Raw genomic sequence first — 19556 nt, 5'->3', positions numbered from 1 at the left:
TGTTCTCTCTTTCATGCATGTTAAGAGCTGTTATCATTCAATCCACACAATACAGCTACCTCTAGATGGAAGCCCTAATGTGCTGCGCAGGAACAGTTTATGTGATTGGACACATTCGCGGAGCTGTTTGAAATGCTGCATTTTAAATTAACCGCCACTTAGCTGCCGTGTGCATGCCGAAGTTTGCTAATGTCGATTTGTTGATCTTTGCAGCATGAATCACAGATTTGTGATGGAAAAAACAAAGATGTGTGAAGTGTGCAGGAGAAAACTGTGACAATCATTCCTGAACTATTGAGTGAGAATCTTAGTGGCAGAAGAAATGCACGGCTGCAAACAAAGAATGAGCTTGCTTTATATTATCATCTATTAAATGCTGTTAATTATTGATCTAATTACTCTAATTACACATGTTGGCCAGAACAGGTGCCCCATTCCTGTCCTGGCCAACTTTAACCTCTGGAAACAATTAGGGGAGTTCATCTTGATGTCAGTTCAAGAGGTGGGAGTAAATCTACACTGTCGTTTTTAAAAATTATTAAAGTTTCAAACCAGTTTTCTACCTAACAGGTAGTAGGTGTAGTGTAACACAGATGGGAATGATGCTCACCTCTCTTTGTGAATTTGTTAAAAGTCTGGCACTCAAGGTTTGAACTTGCTAGAGGCAGAAGATGGCCTTTTGGCTTAGCCCCAAGTAGAGGGAATTTCACTAGTACAGATATGACAGGATTGCTTTTTCAAAGGTCCATTTGAGTTTTAAAAAATAAAATAAAATTCTTCAATGGTAGCTGTGGCTCAGGAGCTGCAGCGGGTTGTCTATGAACCGGGAGGTCAAAGGGTTGATTCCCCAGCTCCTCCAGTCTGCATCTCAAAGTTTCCTTAGGTAAGATATTGAAACCTAGATGCACCCACTGGTGTGTGAACGTGGGCACGGCTGTTGGACAAAGTGCTTAGATATAGAAAAAACTGTGTGTGTGATTGAGTGAGCGAGACCGGTAGTCAGAGTAGAAAAGCACTATATACTAGTCCAGTTATCAGTCGTGACCTCTCTGAAAGGTCACGACTGATAACTGCCCCTTTGATCAGTTCCTTGACTCAGCATTTTCTTTTAATCTGTCTCTCAATTGAGCTGAAAGCCAAACAGGCACACACAAACACATCTCATTATTACACCATAAAATATTTAATATGGGAAGGGTCCCCCGGGCCACCAGAACTGATGGATCCATGAGAATAGCTGAGCACAAAGTAATAAATAGTGCATTTTACAGTGTTTGCTTAGCTACATGACAGGAACCATTAACCGAATAAGCAGTAGCAAAATTTTCCACTTGGCGTTCACACATGCACGCACACAAACACGTCTATCTGCAGCTGATCACCAATCAGCAGCCAGAGTGTAGTTGTGCTTGTATCTTGAACAGCAGATTGTGCAGTGCATGTGCAGGCATGCTACTGACGGCTTCGATTAATGAAACCTGATGAGGTTTTGTGACGACTCTTGACATTGTTTACTTCACCCCATCAAATCTGGTTTCTGATCTGCAAGGATTCCTCATTCTGGAGGACAACAGCCTTGCTTCCAGCTCTGTTTCTCCTTTCTCACAGTGATGCTGCTTTCATGTGCATCATTTGAAATAACTGATAGAAACAAGCCCAGTGGAGTCTTTTGAGGATTGCAGAATGCCTGCAAATATGGCAGGAGTTCTTACTTTTTGAGTGTTTTAATGTTTGATATTGGGTAGTTTTTGGATTTATCCCGCAGGTACTGGATATATTTTGGTGTTTGCTGTGCTTTTATCTACCAAAGCTGAAAATGTCTTTAAAGTTTTATCTGTCTTTATAAGTGTTATCTTTATAAGTGTAGCTGTGGAAGAAATACGAAAACCTCAAGAGTAAGACCAAGCTAAAATAAAATTGTCAGTTAAAATCCAAAATCCTTCAATCACCAGAAGTAGAAATTATGCAGTAATGAATGTATTTGAACATGCACATTCAGTTCATTAAATTTTATGTTGTAGTTGATCTCCACAGCACAGCGACAGTATGACACTTATTCAGATCTTGTTTTTAATTAAAGAGATGCATTAGAACAAAAGTAGTGCAAATATTTAAAAAAAAAAAATCTAAAGCTTTAGATCTGTAAAAGGGGTAAACTTAGGAGTAATTGTAACAAGGAGTTATAGTTCCTTTTCTCACCCCAACCAGTCACAGCAGATGGCCCCGCCCCTCCCTGAGCCTAGTTCTGCCAGAGGTTTCTTCTTGTTAAAAGGGAGTTTTTCCTTCCCACTGTCGCCAAAGTGCTTGCTCATAGGGGGGTCATGTGATTGTTGGGTTTTTCTCTGTATGTATTATTTTTGGGTCTATCTTACACCGTAAAAAAAAAAAAATCCTAAAAAAACAGTAATATTCCGGCAGCTGGGGCACCAAAATAATACCATAAAAATACAGAAAAAAAAGGGATTTTTTTTCAAGTGCTTTTAAACATTAAATTAGGAACATTTTAATGTGATTAAACAATGAAATTACCTATAAACAAGGTCAATGAATGCGGCAATATGAATAATAATACTGTAATAATAATAATGTACAGAAATATACAGTTAACAGTTGGTTGAAATAATAATGGATGGCATTCATATAGCGCTTTTTGAGACCCTCAAAGCGCTTTACAATTCCACTTTATAATTCCCCTCTGGCCATCACCAGTGGGTGGTAGGTGAAGTGTCTTGCCCAAGGACACAACGACCGAGAGTGTCCAAACCGGGGCTCGAACCGGCAACCATCTGATTACAAGGCGAACTGCCAACTCTTGAGCCACGATCACCCTAAATAACAATAATAATAATTATTATTTGAATTATTTGAAAAGTTTACAAGAATCATTTTATATATTTTTCCATAGCATTACATTTGAATTTAACAGTTCGATCTTTCAAATAACGGACAAATATTTGTGAAATTATGATACATTTGTGAATGTATTTTAAAAATCTAAATATGCATGTGTACAGACAAATACATTTAAAAAACAAGAAAAATTATGTTTTATTACATTTAAAGTGATTTTACATTAATTTACAAATAAATAAAATTAATTTAAAAATAAAAATAAAATAGTTCCATCCATTTTCTTAACTGCTTATCCAACTCAGGGTTGTGAGCAGGGATTTGGTGTGGCATGTTGGGGTGGAGCCCATCCCATTAACACACATTTATCATATTTTACTTTAAGTCCACAAAGACTTAAAGTAAAATATGATAAATGTGTATATATGGGTGCTGTATTTAGCTTAAACAAGTATACAATAGAGATTCAATTTTTTTTAGAAGGAAAGTTTTTATTTTATTTCACTTAATGAATAGTTTTACACTTCCGTAGAACACGCAACCACAGAAACCGTCGATGCTCCAACTCTTAAAAACTGATTCTACAAGTCAAATTATTTTTAGTGCATTTTAATATACAACACGATCTTATTTTCTCCATAAATGTTTTTTTCCCCTTTGAATCTAGGACGTAAACATCAGAAATGTCAGAACGACTAGATTTCTTGTTGAACTCCTTGATCACCTGTGCTGTGTGTGGTTTCTAGTAAACTGCATTCACTTATTCATTTATTCACATTCATTTATTCTTGCTATTCTACCTTACCTCTCAGTAGCTCCATCCTACTTTTAGTTACTTTCGTTGCCATCCTCACTCTCAAAAGAGTATGGTGTTAGACGCTTCTCAAAGGCAACAGATTTGAATGAGACGGGTCACCCTCCTCCTGCCATCCAGAGGCTGTGGGTCTTATAGCTGTAAGAAAGTGGAACATGTGGCCTACTTTTACACCAGGTTAACTAATGTGATGATTGGCAGTATAAATTAGTCTGTTGTTTACCAGCCCAACCCTTCAGGAGCCCAACACTGATTGCACAATCATAGTTTTTTTGCTCCAATGCTACAGTCGGAGTCACAGCTAGTCTGACAAGCTTTTGTTGTTTTCTGGTGGCTGAGTTTATGTATTTTTTATCACAAACACTAGCGGTCTACTACATCGATTTTAGGCTTAATGGATATAAAAACATCCTTTCGGGAGCTGTATGCATGAACACTAGCTCTGCCAATTGTCTTCATGACACAGTCATAGTGATTGCTCTCTGCTTTCTCTTCTCTCTCTTTGCAGACAGCAACTTTGTTCTGGGAAACGCCCAGGTGCAGTCACTCTACCCCATCGTTTACTGCTCTGATGGTTTCTGTGAGCTCACTGGTTACGCCCGTGCCGAACTCATGCAGAAGAGCTGCGCGTGTCACTTCCTGTACGGCCCAGAAACGAGCGACCGGTCAACGGCCCAGATCCAAGGAGCCCTGGATGAACGGAGGGAGTTCAAGACTGAGCTGGTCTTCTACAAGAAGGAAGGTGACCCCACATGAAAAATCTGTGTGTGTGTGTTTGTGTGTGTATACGTTTGTGGATTTAATACTACTTACGGAGGAAAATGAATATTTACTCACCTGTGATTCAACCATAAAGTAAAGGTGTAAAGGTGACTACAAACTTACAGCTGCTGAGGGAGCTGATGATAAAAAACAAATTGGCTGTTTTTAATAATAATGGATTGGATTTATATAGCGCTTTTCAAGGCACCCAAAGCGCTTTCCAATGCCACTATTCATTCACTCTCACATTCACACACTGGTGGAGGCAGCTACGGTTGTAGCCACAGCTGCCCTGGGGCAGACTGACAGAAGCGAGGCTGCCATATCGCGCCATCGGCCCCTCTGGCCAACACCAGTAGGCAAGTAGGGCAAAGTGTCTTGCCCAAGGACACAACGACCAGGACAGAGAGCTCAGGGATCAAACCAGCGATCGTCCGGTTACAGATGCGATTCCCAACCCCCTGAGCCACGGTCGCCAAGTATCTTAAAAGAAGATATTTAAGAAAAAGGTTGGAGCGGTGGTAAATAAAATATTCAGAATTATATTTTCTTTCCATTCTAAAACCAGGTCAACAGACTCCAGTCAGGTCAGCTGCCGGGATGCTGGTGATACCCTTCTAAATTGTAAATCTCACATGTGCATGCTGTTTAAGTTTTAATCTTCCTAGAATGTGTGCTTTCACTGCAAGCTGCTTTGAAACCCACCCCCACTTCAGCTTTCTGTGCCAGCGAACCGAGTTGGCTTTAAAAAGTTCAAAGCCATCCAGGCCTTTATTTCATCAAGACAAATAAAATTTCTTGGGGTGATCATCGACCACAAGCTCTGTTGGAAGCCACACATTACTTATGTTTGGGGGAAATTGGCACGGGGCATTGCCGTCCTGGGGAAAGCAAAGCATATGTTGGATCAGAAAGCACTGCACATTTTATACTGTGCTTTACTACTGCCATATATGAGCTACTGTGTAGAGGTCTGGGGAAACACATACAAAAGTAACACACAAACAATAACTATAATACAGAAAAGGGCCATTAGATTAATAAATAATGTAGGGTACAGGGACCATACAAATGCACTCTTTGTCAAAATGCAAGCTATTAAATTCCAAGACTTGGTGAAGCTTAAAACAGCGCAAATAATGTATAAAGTAAGAAATAAATTGCTTCCAAAAGAAATCTGTAAATTGTTCATAGAAAGAGAAGGTGGGTATAACTTAAGAGGGAAATGGAATTTAAAAATACAAAGTGCTAGAACAACTTTAAAAACGATGTCTATCTCAATTGCAGGAGTTAAATTATGGAACAGTCTAACAGAAGAAATAAAAGACAGTAAAAACATAAAACAGTTTAAAGTAAAATATAAAAACCTAATTTTAAATAAGTATAAGAATGAAGAAAACAGGGTTAACCCAGGACGGTAATGTTGCTGGTAATGCTGTTGTGGTTCTTTTTTGGTTTTTTTGGTTTTGGTTTGTTTGTTTTTCCATAACTTGTGTATCTGCAAATATACACATTCTGTATTTATCATATGAAAGAAACTATACTGTGGTGGGACTTGCTAATTTCTTGTTTTTGATTGATGTATGTTTTGTTTTGTTTTGCTTTATTTTTGTTGCTGTTTGTTGTTGTTTGTTTAATTTAAGACAAAAAAAACAATTAAATGAATGAGAGGTAAAACTTGAGGGGGTAGGGACAAATAAGTAAATACTTCTGCCTACTCCTTTTCAAACAAATAATGGAATAATAGTTTGTAATGATTGTGAAGGCACATGTTTGAAATGTTTGAAATAAAAATGAACTGAACTGAACTGAACATCTGAGCAGAGGGTCTACTGAGAAGCCATTTATCTTTTTAAGAGGGAAATAAATCTGGGAGTCATTAGCATAACAGTGGAAAGAAATCCCATGTTTCCTAAAAATAGATCCAAAGGGTCGCAGGTATAGGGAGAAAAGAAGGGGGCCTAAAACTGGACCCTGTGGGACCCCACATTGAAGAGAAGCAGCAGCAGAGGATACAAACTCACCAAGTTTCACAGAGAAAGTTTGCTCTGCCAAATAGGATCTAAACCACTCCTAACACCCACCAACTGCTCTAAACAGTAAATTAAAATGTTATGATCCACTGTATCAAAGGCAGCAGTTAAATCTAAAAGCACGATAATAACACACCTGAGTCAGGTGCTAAAAACACATCATTAAAAACTCTTAAAAAGGCAGATTTTGTACTATGCAAAGCTTTAAAAACCAGATTGAAAAACTTCTAAAATACAGTGTTCTTCTAAAAAGGACATTAATTGCTTGTAAACTACCTTTTCAAGAATTTTTGAAAAAAACCCCAACTCAGTTAGGCCTGTAATTTGCAATAATATCAGGATCAAGAGCAGGTTTCTTGAGTAGACGCTGAGTTACTGCATGTTTAAGCTTCACAGGTATAACAACAGAGGACAAATTACTATTTACAATGGATTGTACAAATGGTAGTATTAATATATTTTAGCTGACCAAAGAGCTTTTTTTCTTGCACCTCACTTGTTTCGTTGTCACAGTCTTAAGAAGTCAAAACTCAGCAACTAAAAACAACTGATTCTGGCTAATGACAATTAGCTAAACGAAGAAATGAAAGATTAAAAGTGTGCCGAGGAGAGAAGGAGAGCAACAGCCAAGCAGAGAAATGAAAAACTTAAGTGAAACAAAGCTAGTGAAAGGCCAGACATTCATCCACTCATTAATTGTTAATGAATCAATGGTGTGTGCGAGCTGGCACAGGAGCAAAGGCTCAGTCAAATAAATAATAAGGGGAGTGGGTGACATATAGATAGAAGAGTAGCACAGGGAGATGAGGACACATCTGCTCCTCTGAGATATAAGGCTATAACAACAGAAGGTTATAAAAACTTGTTTCCCACAAATGCACACGTCACAAATTAGAAGCGTTTCGTGCTTTTATCCGCTCTTCACTAGCTCTTATTAACATTTTAGCAGTTCTCCAGAGGAGCAAGAAAAAAACAAACACATTTATATCCAGTTGGCTCACTCAGATCATGACAATTCTCTTCTAAGCACAATTTTAGCACAATTTCATAATGATTATTTATTCACTGAGCACATAGTCATAAAATACCCCAAGCTTCTCAGTAATCCCTTTAATAACAGGTAAGTAAATGGACGGGAACAACTTTGAAAAACAAAACTGCAAACTGATCAGTGTTGCAATAAAAGCACTTTTCAGGTAATATGAATTATTTTGCTCAAGCAATCACAAAACAAAGACAAATGGGCAAATAAGCAACGGTACCCTAGATCAGCGGTTCCCAACCCCCGGGGTACATTATTGGTCGTTTGGTACCAGGTCGCGAGAGTTGAGGCTCGGGTGTGAAATGGATGGTTTTCTGGATTTTTATCGGTTTTTATCGTTAACTCGGTTTCCCTGGGTCTTTTCCCGTGTGTTATGAATAAGTCTAAATCAAAACATCCTACTTTGTCAAAACATCCTACCATAGCGTAAATTTATAGTAAACCTTACGTGGTTTATGCCTCCATCGTACATATGTATAGGTAGGACGTTCTGACGGCCAAATCACACTATCAAAACGTGCTTCCTGCTTGTATTTATTTAGGTACAAGTATGTAGTGCAATATTACTTTCTTCGACATAACAACGGAGAGTGGTGCCCACTAACTGCAGGAGGACTAAAATTAATTGACAAGGTTTACGCTGTACGCCAGTTTACAGAAGTTTAGAAGCACTAAATCAAGACTTGAAATATGACTTCAATTGAGACTCCAAATTGGAGTATTTTTGCACAAAAAACAAAACGCATGTCATGGTTTCCCAGGGCAAATGTGGGGGGATGTGGGGAAGGAGGACCCAAAATGCAGGACTCTGTGCGATGAATGCAGTGCGTTTATTTACAGTGAAGTAAATAGTACACAATCAATACATCCCCGTGCGTTTCCAACTCCCGTGCCGTGTCTTCTCCTCAGTGCTCATGCTCCGTGTCTCCGCTCCCGTGATACGTGTGCTCGCCGCCCTCCCGTTCCCGCACTCCTGCTGGAAAATCCACAGAGGCAGCCGTTAACACACAACTAAACAGCGATAGACTAGCACTCACTGATTTGGCTGAAAACACTGATGGGTAGTCACTCAACGATCCCACCGGAGAGCGCTCCACCACACTCTAAAGTAGCTCCCCCGACGAGGCTTGATCAGCACCAGGTGTGTGTGAAGAGCCTTGGATGTGACCGGTCTGCTGGCAGGGCCACACCCACCAGTGCCTATCACGACCGCACCCACACACACCTGCCAATACACAAACAGGGAGCACAGGAACAGCAGCAATGCAGAAGACACACACCTCAAATAATAATAATAATAATAATAATAATAGTCCACACTGCTCACGGATCCCGAGTCCCCGGAACCAGGTCCGTGACAATGCATGTTAGCTTGAAAAGTTAACAAATTGACAACAGCTTAAGGAAAACAAGAATCAACTGTAATAAAGAAGTAAAACATATAACACTAACCTTCTTTTGCACACACGAGATCAGGGTAGAATCAAATAATAGGCGTGTACTATTAACACAGAAATCATGGCCGTTTTGAGTTGTGCGCATGCGCAGTAACAAGTTACTTGATAGGTGGGGTGTTTTGTCAGATCACCGATACTGGTTTTATTTTTTTTGTATTTATCCGCGACACCTTAAAGGCCGGTCCGTGAAAATATTGTGGGACATAAAAACAAAAAGGTTGGGGATCGCTGCCCTAGACGATCCTTGATGTCATAGGGTGAGAGGCAGAGGGAGCCATGATTCCTTTCAAGTCAATAATTATTTGCTAATATATTTGAATCGTTGCCTGTTTAGCTTGACTGTGAAGTTAAAAATAACAGTGACGTCCACATGTTTTATATATAATTTGGACAAATTATTGATTTAACAATTTTAGTTCCTCAAGGTATTCTTCAAAATCCTCGTGCCCTGCATGGATCAGAAGGCTCAGTGGATAATTCTGAGGAGATCAGATGTGAGGCATGGTAGCTGTTGATAGGCATTCATACTCAATTTGACAGATCAATCTAAACAAATACAAATTAAAAGCAGAGCTCAAAAGCAGACAGTAGTGCCTCTTTAATGCTTTCCATGCATTCTTTATGCTGTTGATTTATTATTCTCATTTCAGTGATTTCCAAATAGGCCCCGTGTGTGTTGGCACTAAATTGTTTGCTTCTATCAGATTTGCCAAAAATGTTTTTGGCAAACTTCATTTTTTACTATAAAGACCAAATTTTCTATGATCAGCTCTCCAAACATAAAGAGAACCTGTTACTTTTAAAATGTTCTAACTTGTATTATAAGTTATCCTGATATCATCATTCGAGTTAGGCAAACAGAGGTAGAACAGAAGAGAGCACATGCTGTTTCCAGCACTGTTGTTTACTGTCGTGTTCCAGTCAAACAGGGACAAATCTGGCCTCAATATGGCTTATGTTTAAATGTATTATTTACATACATGATCCCCTTATTATTCTGGCACAAGTCTCAGAGCTCCAGGAAACAGTGTGCACTGTACCAGTTGCAGCCCATCACATCACAAATCAGAGCTTTAGATGGGTAACAGAAAACCAAAGCAACAAGTTTTAGCCTGATTTCATGCATTTATGTGACAGTAAAGAGGGCTTAAATGTTTTATTTGGTACCCTTATATAAGGGACAAGGCTGGTAATGCACTATTCACCTATTGTTCTACTGTCAATAAACCCCGTGAAGATTATCTGAAAGTATCGGAACCATCTGTGTATACTGGTTCATGTTACACACGTTTTATTTCAAGTCAGTCCCACATACATCAATCTCATCATCGTTGTTGCTAGGCAACCAAATATGTATTACTCCATGAGGAAGTGCTTTTAAAAGGATAAATTACATATTTGGGCCATTTTTAAAGATTTACGTACTCGAAAAATCTGTTCTTGGATGACATGAAGGAACACAACTAAGATTTATTTATTTAAATGATTAATTATTATGGAACATATGCTTTGTACAAACTGAATGTATACCAGTCAAGTACATTTCATTTGACCAGTTCTGTGGTGATCTGGTGATTAAGTGTATGAACACTGGTAACAGAATAAAATGTTTTACAACAGTACATGTAATCAGATTACTTATTCATCATTTTGGGCATAAATATTTTTGAGGTGGAAGAGCAGCATTTTTGAGACCAGCTGTGATTTTTAGGATATTTCTACCATGTATGTATCCAAGCCTGGTGTTGATTACTTTTTAAGATCACTTGATTTTAGAACTGATTTAGCTCGAGTTTAAATACATTTCTGATAGTGTCAACACATAGACAAGCAGCTTTAATTATGCTATTTCATCTATATTTGGCAGTGATCACAGCCCTCGGTAAGGCAGCCAGGCGACTCTCCTGTAGTGAAGGTGTGTGTGTTATCTGTGGGCCACCACACCTCCTCAACACACCATGTGTATTCTGAGGGTTTAGATGGCAAAGCAAATCCCTCTATGCTGAAAGAGCAGTGTGAACATACTCTCATAATACAATTAGGTCTGCTCTTCTCTATTCTAAATTAGTAATAACTAAGATGTGATTGATAGTCTTTGAGCTTTAATTCAAAAATGATAAAAACACTCCATTTATGATTACAGATATTTTTACATAGTTTCTCCATTTTCACAGACTCACAAGTAATTGAACAATTGACTAATGACTAGGTCTGAGGTAAGTCCAAAAGCCTGAATTTGCTTTTGATGGAAAATGTCAACAAGAGCTTTGTCCATGGGAAGGAGGCCAAGGTTAGACAAGACAGAATAAACCTAATCAAGAAAAAACAAAAAGGCTAAATCAACATTTTGGTACAGTGGGTACAATGAGAAAAAAAGGACACCTTAAGAACACCTTCATGTATGAAAATATAGAGGGAGTCAATCTGAACCTTTACAGGGAGTGCAGAATTATTAGGCAAATGAGTATTTTGTCCACATCATCCTCTTCATGCACGTTGTCTTACTCCAAGCTGTATAGGCTCGAAAGCCTACTACCAATTAAGCATATTAGGTGATGTGCATCTCTGTAATGAGAAGGGGTGTGGTCTAATGATATCAACGCCCTATATCAGGTGTGCATAATTATTAGGCAACGTCCTTTCCTTTGGCAAAATGGGTCAAAAGAAGGACTTGACAGGCACAGAAAAGTCAAAAATAGTGAGATATCTTGCAGAGGGATGCAGCAGTCTCAAAATTGCAAAGCTTCTGAAGCGTGATCATCGAACAATCAAGCGTTTCATTCAAAATAGTCAACAGGGTCGCAAGAAGCGTGTGGAAAAACCAAGGCGCAAAATAACTGCCCATGAACTGAGAAAAGTCAAGCGTGCAGCTGCCAAGATGCCACTTGCCACCAGTTTGGCCATATTTCAGAGCTGCAACATCACTGGAGTGCCCAAAAGCACAAGGTGTGCAATACTCAGAGACATGGCCAAGGTAAGAAAGGCTGAAAGACGACCACCACTGAACAAGACACACAAGCTGAAACGTCAAGACTGGGCCAAGAAATATCTCAAGACTGGTTTTTCTAAGGTTTTATGGACTGATGAAATGAGAGTGAGTCTTGATGGGCCAGATGGATGGGCCCGTGGCTGGATTGGTAAAGGGCAGAGAGCTCCAGTCCCACTCAGACGCCAGCAAGGTGGAGGTGGAGTACTGGTTTGGGCTGGTATCATCAAAGATGAGCTTGTGGGGCCTTTTCGGGTTGAGGATGGAGTCAAGCTCAACTCCCAGTCCTACTGCCAGTTTCTGGAAGACACCTTCTTCAAGCAGTGGTACAGGAAGAAGTCTGCATCCTTCAAGAAAAACATGATTTTCATGCAGGACAATGCTCCATCACACGCGTCCAAGTACTCCACAGCGTGGCTGGCAAGAAAGGGTATAAAAGAAGAAAAACTAATGACATGGCCTCCTTGTTCACCTGATCTGAACCCCATTGAGAACCTGTGGTCCATCATCAAATGTGAGATTTACAAGGAGGGAAAACAGTACACCTCTCTGAACAGTGTCTGGGAGGCTGTGGTTGCTGCTGCACGCAATGTTGATGGTGAACAGATCAAAACACTGACAGAATCCATGGATGGCAGGCTTTTGAGTGTCCTTGCAAAGAAAGGTGGCTATATTGGTCGCTGATTTGTTTTTGTTTTGTTTTTGAATGTCAGAGATGTATATTTGTGAATGTGAAGATGTTATATTGGTTTCACTGGTAAAAAATAAATAATTGAAATGGGTATATATTTGTTTTTTGTTAAGTTGCCTAATAATTATGCACAGTAATAGTCACCTGCACACACAGATATCCCCCTAAAATAGCTAAAACTAAAAACAAACTAAAAACTATTTCCAGAAACATTCAGCTTTGATATTAATGAGTTTTCTGGGTTCATTGAGAACATGGTTGTTGTTCAGTTGACTAAGAAGTCAACGTTTAACTGCTTAAATGAAAGCTGCAAGTTTACACTTTGCTCACATTTCTTCTTCACTCCTGGTTTTGACTCAGTGGGTTTCTAAACCACTCTGTATTTAACCATTAATTCTTATTGATCTCTGGCTCTTTTCCCCTCACTCCCCAACCAGTCACAGCAGATGGCCCCGCCCCTCCCTGAGCCTGGTTCTGCTGGAGTTTCTTCTTACACAGACATACATGTGAACAAGTGTGTGTGTGTGTGTGTGTGTGTGTGTGTGTGTGTGTGTGTGTGTGTGTGTGTGTGTGTGTGCGGGGTCAAGATGTGACCCTGTGAAGACTCCCCACACCTACTGGCGCCAGGGAGTCCAGCAGTTCATTCAAACAAAGGGCTCTTATACTTAACCAGATACAGAGTAGGTGTTCTCCTATACCATATGTCAGTAAGAGAAGGTATGACCTCTCTCATGACCTTAAGATGTGTGTGTGTGCCAGAGTGCTCTTGGAGGCACACAGAGTCTTTGCAGACTGCTAAGGATCAGACCTCTATCATTATGCAATCGATTATAAAACTCTAAGAATATATGAGTATATATTTCTAAGCATAAATGACAATCAACAATATAAACCTAACACACACCACATGATCTTGTATATTGTATAAAATGAGAAAAACATACTAGGTACCCTTAAGTACCATTTTTCAGTGTGCAAGATTAATGTTGTGAAGGTATGTAGTTTCACTCAAAACTAACAAAATTCATCTATTTAGTTCATTTCGGGCCTGTTCAGGCAGATCAGCTGATCTCAGTACAAGTTAGATGATGGCTCACATTTTAATAGATTCCTTATGAATAATTTTAGGGCTATTTAAGCAACTTCAGCCTACCCACAGTTCCTGAGCATCTGCATGCAACTTTGCAACCCACGTCCACCCCAGCTCCTCTTTTATGGTATTTTTAACTTAATCAGTGTGATTGATGCCTGCTCTGTTTTGTGTCTGCACATGGAAGGAAATGTCTGTCTAAAATGTCAAAGTAATCTGCTCCTGAAGCCAATTTCATCAGGGGGGTTTTTTCTGAGTCTGAGTCTGTGTTCAGCGGCATGTACACGGCAGTAGGCAGCCAGATTAAACATTAAACATTGCTGGTCACATCATTAATATTGAGGTAACAGCAGTCTGCGGTGGGTTAATGCCACTTTTTTACCACTAATTGGAAAATTAACAAATTAAAATAATGTAAAAAAATGAGATAACATGAGTCAGACACTGTTTCGCTTGGTTTAAAATGTAAACTCACATATAACTCACATTTATGAGCATCAGAAATAGTTCAGTAAAGACTTCCACAGACTTTGTCTGTTAAAAGTGATGTATAGGACTGAAACATTTGGTACATTGGAGAAAAAGATTTAACCGCTTCCACTTTTGTATTACGAAAGACCACATTAATTGTAGGTTTGCATTTATTTTTCTCTCCAGGTACAAAGTTCTGGTGTCTTCTGGACATTGTACCGATTAAGAATGAGAAGGGCGAGGTGGTTCTTTTTCTCGTGTCCCACAAAGACATCACTGACAAGAAGAAGGAGCAGGACCCTGAGCAAGGACCTGAAACTGGTGAGTTTGTATAAAAGACGCCAGCTGGCACTACAGTCGTGGCCCAAAATTTTGACAGCGGCATGGCTGCCAAAAGGACATTTTTATTTATTTGCCAGAAAATCTATGAAATCCTTGTAATTGTTCTTTATTATGTTCTACAAACATGTAAAAATAAACAAGGAAAGACAGACCTAAACGAATTAATCCAAGACAAACATCAATCAATCAAATCAGTCAAAATGTATTTATATAGCACATATTAAAAACAACAAAGTTCACCATAGTGTTTCACAGTCAGTAAAAACATGAGACAATTAAAACAAAACAATAAGAAAACAGGGCAGGAAACAATAAGTGACAACACAACAAGCCATAACATATGCATGAACCACGTCAGCAGTTTAATAAATCCAAATATCAAACAAATTAAGATGCTTTATTTTGATATTGAAGCTTATTCTTTTCTGATTTCATATTTTTTGTAATCTCAGTGGTAAATTGAGTGTGATTTCAGCCCTTCAACCTCCTCATGTGGATTTTATTATTTCTCATTATTGGTGTGTAATATTGCCGTGGTTAGCGCCTCAAGGCAACTTGAGAATATCTGTCCCAGGCCAGTAGAATGGCAGTATTCGATAAATAACATGAAATTTGCATAAAGTAATATCTGTTCTGTGTTAGGGATGTCCCCATGTTTATGTTTCATTTCATGTCAGCAGTTATCTAGTTATGCTGCCATAGTGTGAGCCTAATTTTAATTACTCTTCACCCGTGGAAATGGTGAAAGCAGGCAGAACATTTGGCCCTTCAGCTTTTCAGTTCCGCTGTAGTTATTGTCATTTCAAGCAAACAACAATTAAGGCATCAATTAATAATTTGAATTGCTTATTTCCCCAGTGTAAATCTCACTAAGAATCTGTCAGTGTACTGAACTCATTAATATTAATGGCTTCCTCGTATTAGATGTACATTGAGAACCAGATTACGCACACATTTTGAGAATTGGTGAAAATACTGAATTGTGAAGAGCGAGGCTGCAATTTTAATTACTAGGTAATATTTGCATGTTAATTAGAGGCAGACAGGAATCGGTTATTGGCAAGTGCAGCGTCCACTGACATTAAAAAGCACATCTTATAAATAGCTTTGAATCATTTTTCTCTGCTCACGACATAAAGAATCATTTCATTACTACTGTTATGCTGTATGGGTCATGCTACCTTTGTACACTTTACTGTTGTACATATCGAACGGAGGAAAGGGTGATCAGGTCAGCCTGCATATTCATTTGCATGCACTGGTTTGTTTACATGCGTGAATGTGCTGGAGAGGTCAAAGCAAATCAGCACATACATCGATTATTTTAAAACTGTTTTTTATAACATTGGTTAGCCAGTATCAGCCACGATCTCTCTAAATACTAAGAAAACGTGCTTCCTTCTTTCAGCATAGGATACAATGTATTAGTCCTTTATCAATGGAAAGAAGATCACTGTGGCTGACAGTGATGTGGCTCACAGAATAATAAGTTTTAATGCCTTAACCTGCTGATATGTTATGTTTGTTTCTGTTGCTTCTATAATAACATCTGGTTCTTGTGAATTTGTAGCATTGCATAATGAATATGTATACAAACCAAGAAACCTGCCCTAAAGCAGGTCAACCCACCTCTATCATTTCTCTTTCATTGTTTGCCCATGTGCTTAAAGAACATAGAAACAACAGCATAACCTGGTACCTGACCATTAAAAAGGGGCATAATTGTATTTTTCTCAGGGCAAACTTTATTGATTGACCCCTGCATCAGGAGATGTTTCTCTGTGCTTCAAACAGGTGTACAAAGTAAAATATGTGAATATCTTGCAGGTGTGTGTACTGCATTTCACTGCAAGGTGTGAAGAAAAATAGCAATCCAGCACATTTATACTGAACTAAAGCTTCCTTCTAACCTTGTAAATGCTGTCAGCATATACTATAATTTCAGAGATGAATAGCAATCATCTAAGGAGACCAGAAGAAAAGTAATCAGAGCACTCGAGATGAAGTGGAAATATTCAGAGTTGGAGGGGTTTTTTCTTAAACATTGCTTTTCAGAGCTGCTGTTTGCAATGCTTCATGGTGGGCTCACCTTCTCTGAAGTGGCACCACTGCTGTATGAAATCCATGTGATTTTCTCTATGTCATAGAAAAGGGAGTTATTTTCATGATGGTAGACTGCTCATTTAACACAGTCCTAGTATAAGAGAGCTGAAGAATTATCACAATAACAGTTTAAAGCATCTTATTGAAAAGTTTAGACACGTGCTACCCTGGCAGCCTTTTAGGAATGATGTAAACGATGGGAAATCTCAGCTGGATTCAACAAAAGGATCACTCTTTTTACCAGTGCAAGCAAGTGCCTCACTTTTTACAATCATTTATTAAAGAAATGCATAAAGAAAATCATGAAAATCACGAGTCTGATGGGGTACTGTCATCACCCTGCCCGGCAAGCTAACAGGAGGGCCTCGTGGACTCCTGTGAATGCGACAACTGTAGGTGTATCTGTTCAAACTCGCAGACAAGTTTGAAGCTCAGTGAGCTTGGCCTCAAGGTCAGGTGTCACACGCCATATTTTCTACATGAGGTAACTGAAAAACTGACATCATAGGTATATCTGCTGAGAGGTTGAGGGGGAACCACTGGCTGCTGCCGGGATTTTTCCTTGCTGGTGAGGGATTTGGTAACAAAAAGCTCGGGTTAGAAGCCTCACCACTGGGTTAGGGTAAACTTTGAACAAAATGAGAACTGTGGGTTTGCAAAAGATTGTGAAGAATAACATGTCACAAGTGTTTCTGTGTGCTGAGTAAACATTAAAGACGAGATTTTCATCTTCAAACTGTCCTTTAGACACGAAGGGGAAAACACAGCAAAAGGCTGACGGCTTTAAGCAACAAAGTGCATTCAATTCATCCTGTGTCTCAGAAACTGCTTTCAAGGAGACGTTAATGAGACTTGTATTAGCAGCTGTAAAATTATTCATTCGCCCTTCTCTGACCTTGAGTGCTGATATCTTTAAAATTAGCAATAATGTAGCTCAGGAAAAAACGTCTACGTACTCCCCAGATTAAAATTTCTAAGGATAAAAATATCTGCAGCTACACTTTTGCCCAGCTAACACGCCTTCTTTTTGTATATCTGTCAAAACAGGTGCTGGTGCAGCTCTTCCCTCTGACACAAAACACACACCTTGTTAAGGCCGTGTGTGCGTGTGCATGTGTGTTAGTTAGTGATGGTCCTCTGAATAACCCCATGCTGTATATGTGGAAAGAGGCACAGATGCTTTTCTTCATACACTATCTGAACCGCCTGAAATCCAGCCAAGATATTATGTACAAATCAAATTTGCTTGTTGAAAATGAAAATGATTTGGTTACTTGGGTGGGCACTTTCCAGCCATGGTTATAATAAATCATGTTATGAACAGGGCAACAGTTGAAACAGGACATTAAAAGTGGAAATAGAGGAAATATTTTCTATCTGAATAATAGCTTTACAAAGAACAACTCCTTTAATCTTTTTCTTAATCTATCTGTTGAGCCCTCAGCACACTCGGTTTCAGTCCTTTTCTCTTTTTTGATGATGATGAAAGTTATGATATGAATAAGATACTTGGTGGGTCTTGGTAAATATTACTGATTCTGTAATCCAGGTCAGGGAGTACCATTCAGAAGGCTTCATCCTTTTTCATGTATCTCAACAACAGTTCATTCGGTTCATGAGCTTATAAGCGTCCCATATAGAGTTATAGGTCGGGTTAATATCCAATCCTTAACAAACCCTAACCCAGATAAACTTTGACCTGGACCCGGACTGGGGTGTCAAACTCATCGGGGGCCACATACATCTAGCTTTGATCTGAAATAGAGCGAAACAACAAAATTTCTCTTTCTGTCAGTGTAAAGATGTTTAACCATACAGTTAATTCTATCCAATATATGAAAAAGAAGCAACCTTCCATCAGTCCATCTCAGCTTTTCTAGTTTTTCACAGACTCTGTGAGCGTGTCCTAAACAGACCTCTTTACTTTATGTTATGTTTTCACAGCCTTACACGTAGAAATAAAAAGATAGCAGTCAAAGCATTACTTCTGAGCTATGCGTGCGCTTTAGTTGGCATGCAGCGGATGAGACAGAAACTGGTTTAAATTCCTCTCGTTTCTTGCATCAAAGCTCAGCATGTTTCTGTCTCCTCCACAGATGAAGAGACGGGTCTGGAGGTGCATCAGGTGACTCGCCCTCCGGGCTTCAACGCCAATCGGCGCCGCAGCAGAGCTGTGCTCTATCACTTGTCAGGACACCTGCAGAAACAAGACAAGAGCAAGCTCAAGATCAACAATGTGAGTTTCTCTCCTTTTATATTTACAGCTACATCTACATGACTGAGGTTTCTCTGTGTGGTTAACATCTTTCTGCAGCAACCCATGAAGCTGCCACGCCAGCGTCGGGAGTTTCCTTACACGTGAAACAAGCTGCACACTAACAAAGTCAAGAACTTTTAGTTAATGTATTTCTTTTTTTCCATTAACCATGTCTGCTGTGGAGGTCCCAGAATGAGGACAACGCTGTAATGCTCATTAAACAGCATATAGCTCTGACTGTATGTCTACCTTTGCTTACGTCAAATGTTTTTGTTACATGTCAGTTTTATGTGAGTTATTCCAGTCTGTTCAATCAGCGATGTGGACACAGTGAAGTGTGGAGCTGTTGCTGACTAATTCGAGGAGGTTTTTTGGATAAAGATCAAGCGTAGGGCTTGGGTGGGTTAGCAGTATTTCCACTATGTTTACGTGAGAAGCATTAAATTTAGGAATGTAAATTCACTGGCTGCAGGCTAAGTTTGTGGCCAGGAATATTCTTTTCATATTAGAATAAAAATGAAACATGTTTGGATGCCAGAGGAAGTGTTATTGTATGCCAGGCTGGCTCCAGACTGCCTCTCATTCAGTCATTAGCTTCACACTTGGGACTTTGGCACTGGTGATGACACTGAAGTGACAGAGTTAAAATCATGAGTTT

At 39.2% G+C, this 19556-nt stretch overlaps 1 protein-coding gene across 1 annotated transcript in view; it reads left to right on the top strand.

Moving 5' to 3' along the window:
* Positions 1-19556, top strand: part of kcnh3 (potassium voltage-gated channel, subfamily H (eag-related), member 3) — a 180663-nt gene that overhangs the window by 120088 nt on the left and 41019 nt on the right. The window contains exons 2-4 of the mRNA XM_014410478.3: positions 4173-4406; positions 14383-14517; positions 18738-18877. Coding sequence (XP_014265964.3) covers positions 4173-4406; positions 14383-14517; positions 18738-18877 — 509 coding nt within the window. The remainder of the gene's footprint in view (positions 1-4172; positions 4407-14382; positions 14518-18737; positions 18878-19556) is intronic.

The sequence above is a fragment of the Maylandia zebra genome, linkage group LG16, assembly GCF_041146795.1.
Source record: "Maylandia zebra isolate NMK-2024a linkage group LG16, Mzebra_GT3a, whole genome shotgun sequence".
Classification (NCBI taxonomy): Eukaryota; Metazoa; Chordata; class Actinopteri; order Cichliformes; family Cichlidae; genus Maylandia; species Maylandia zebra.
Note: the sequence above shows the minus strand (reverse complement) of the source record. Positions and strands in the feature narration are given on the sequence as shown.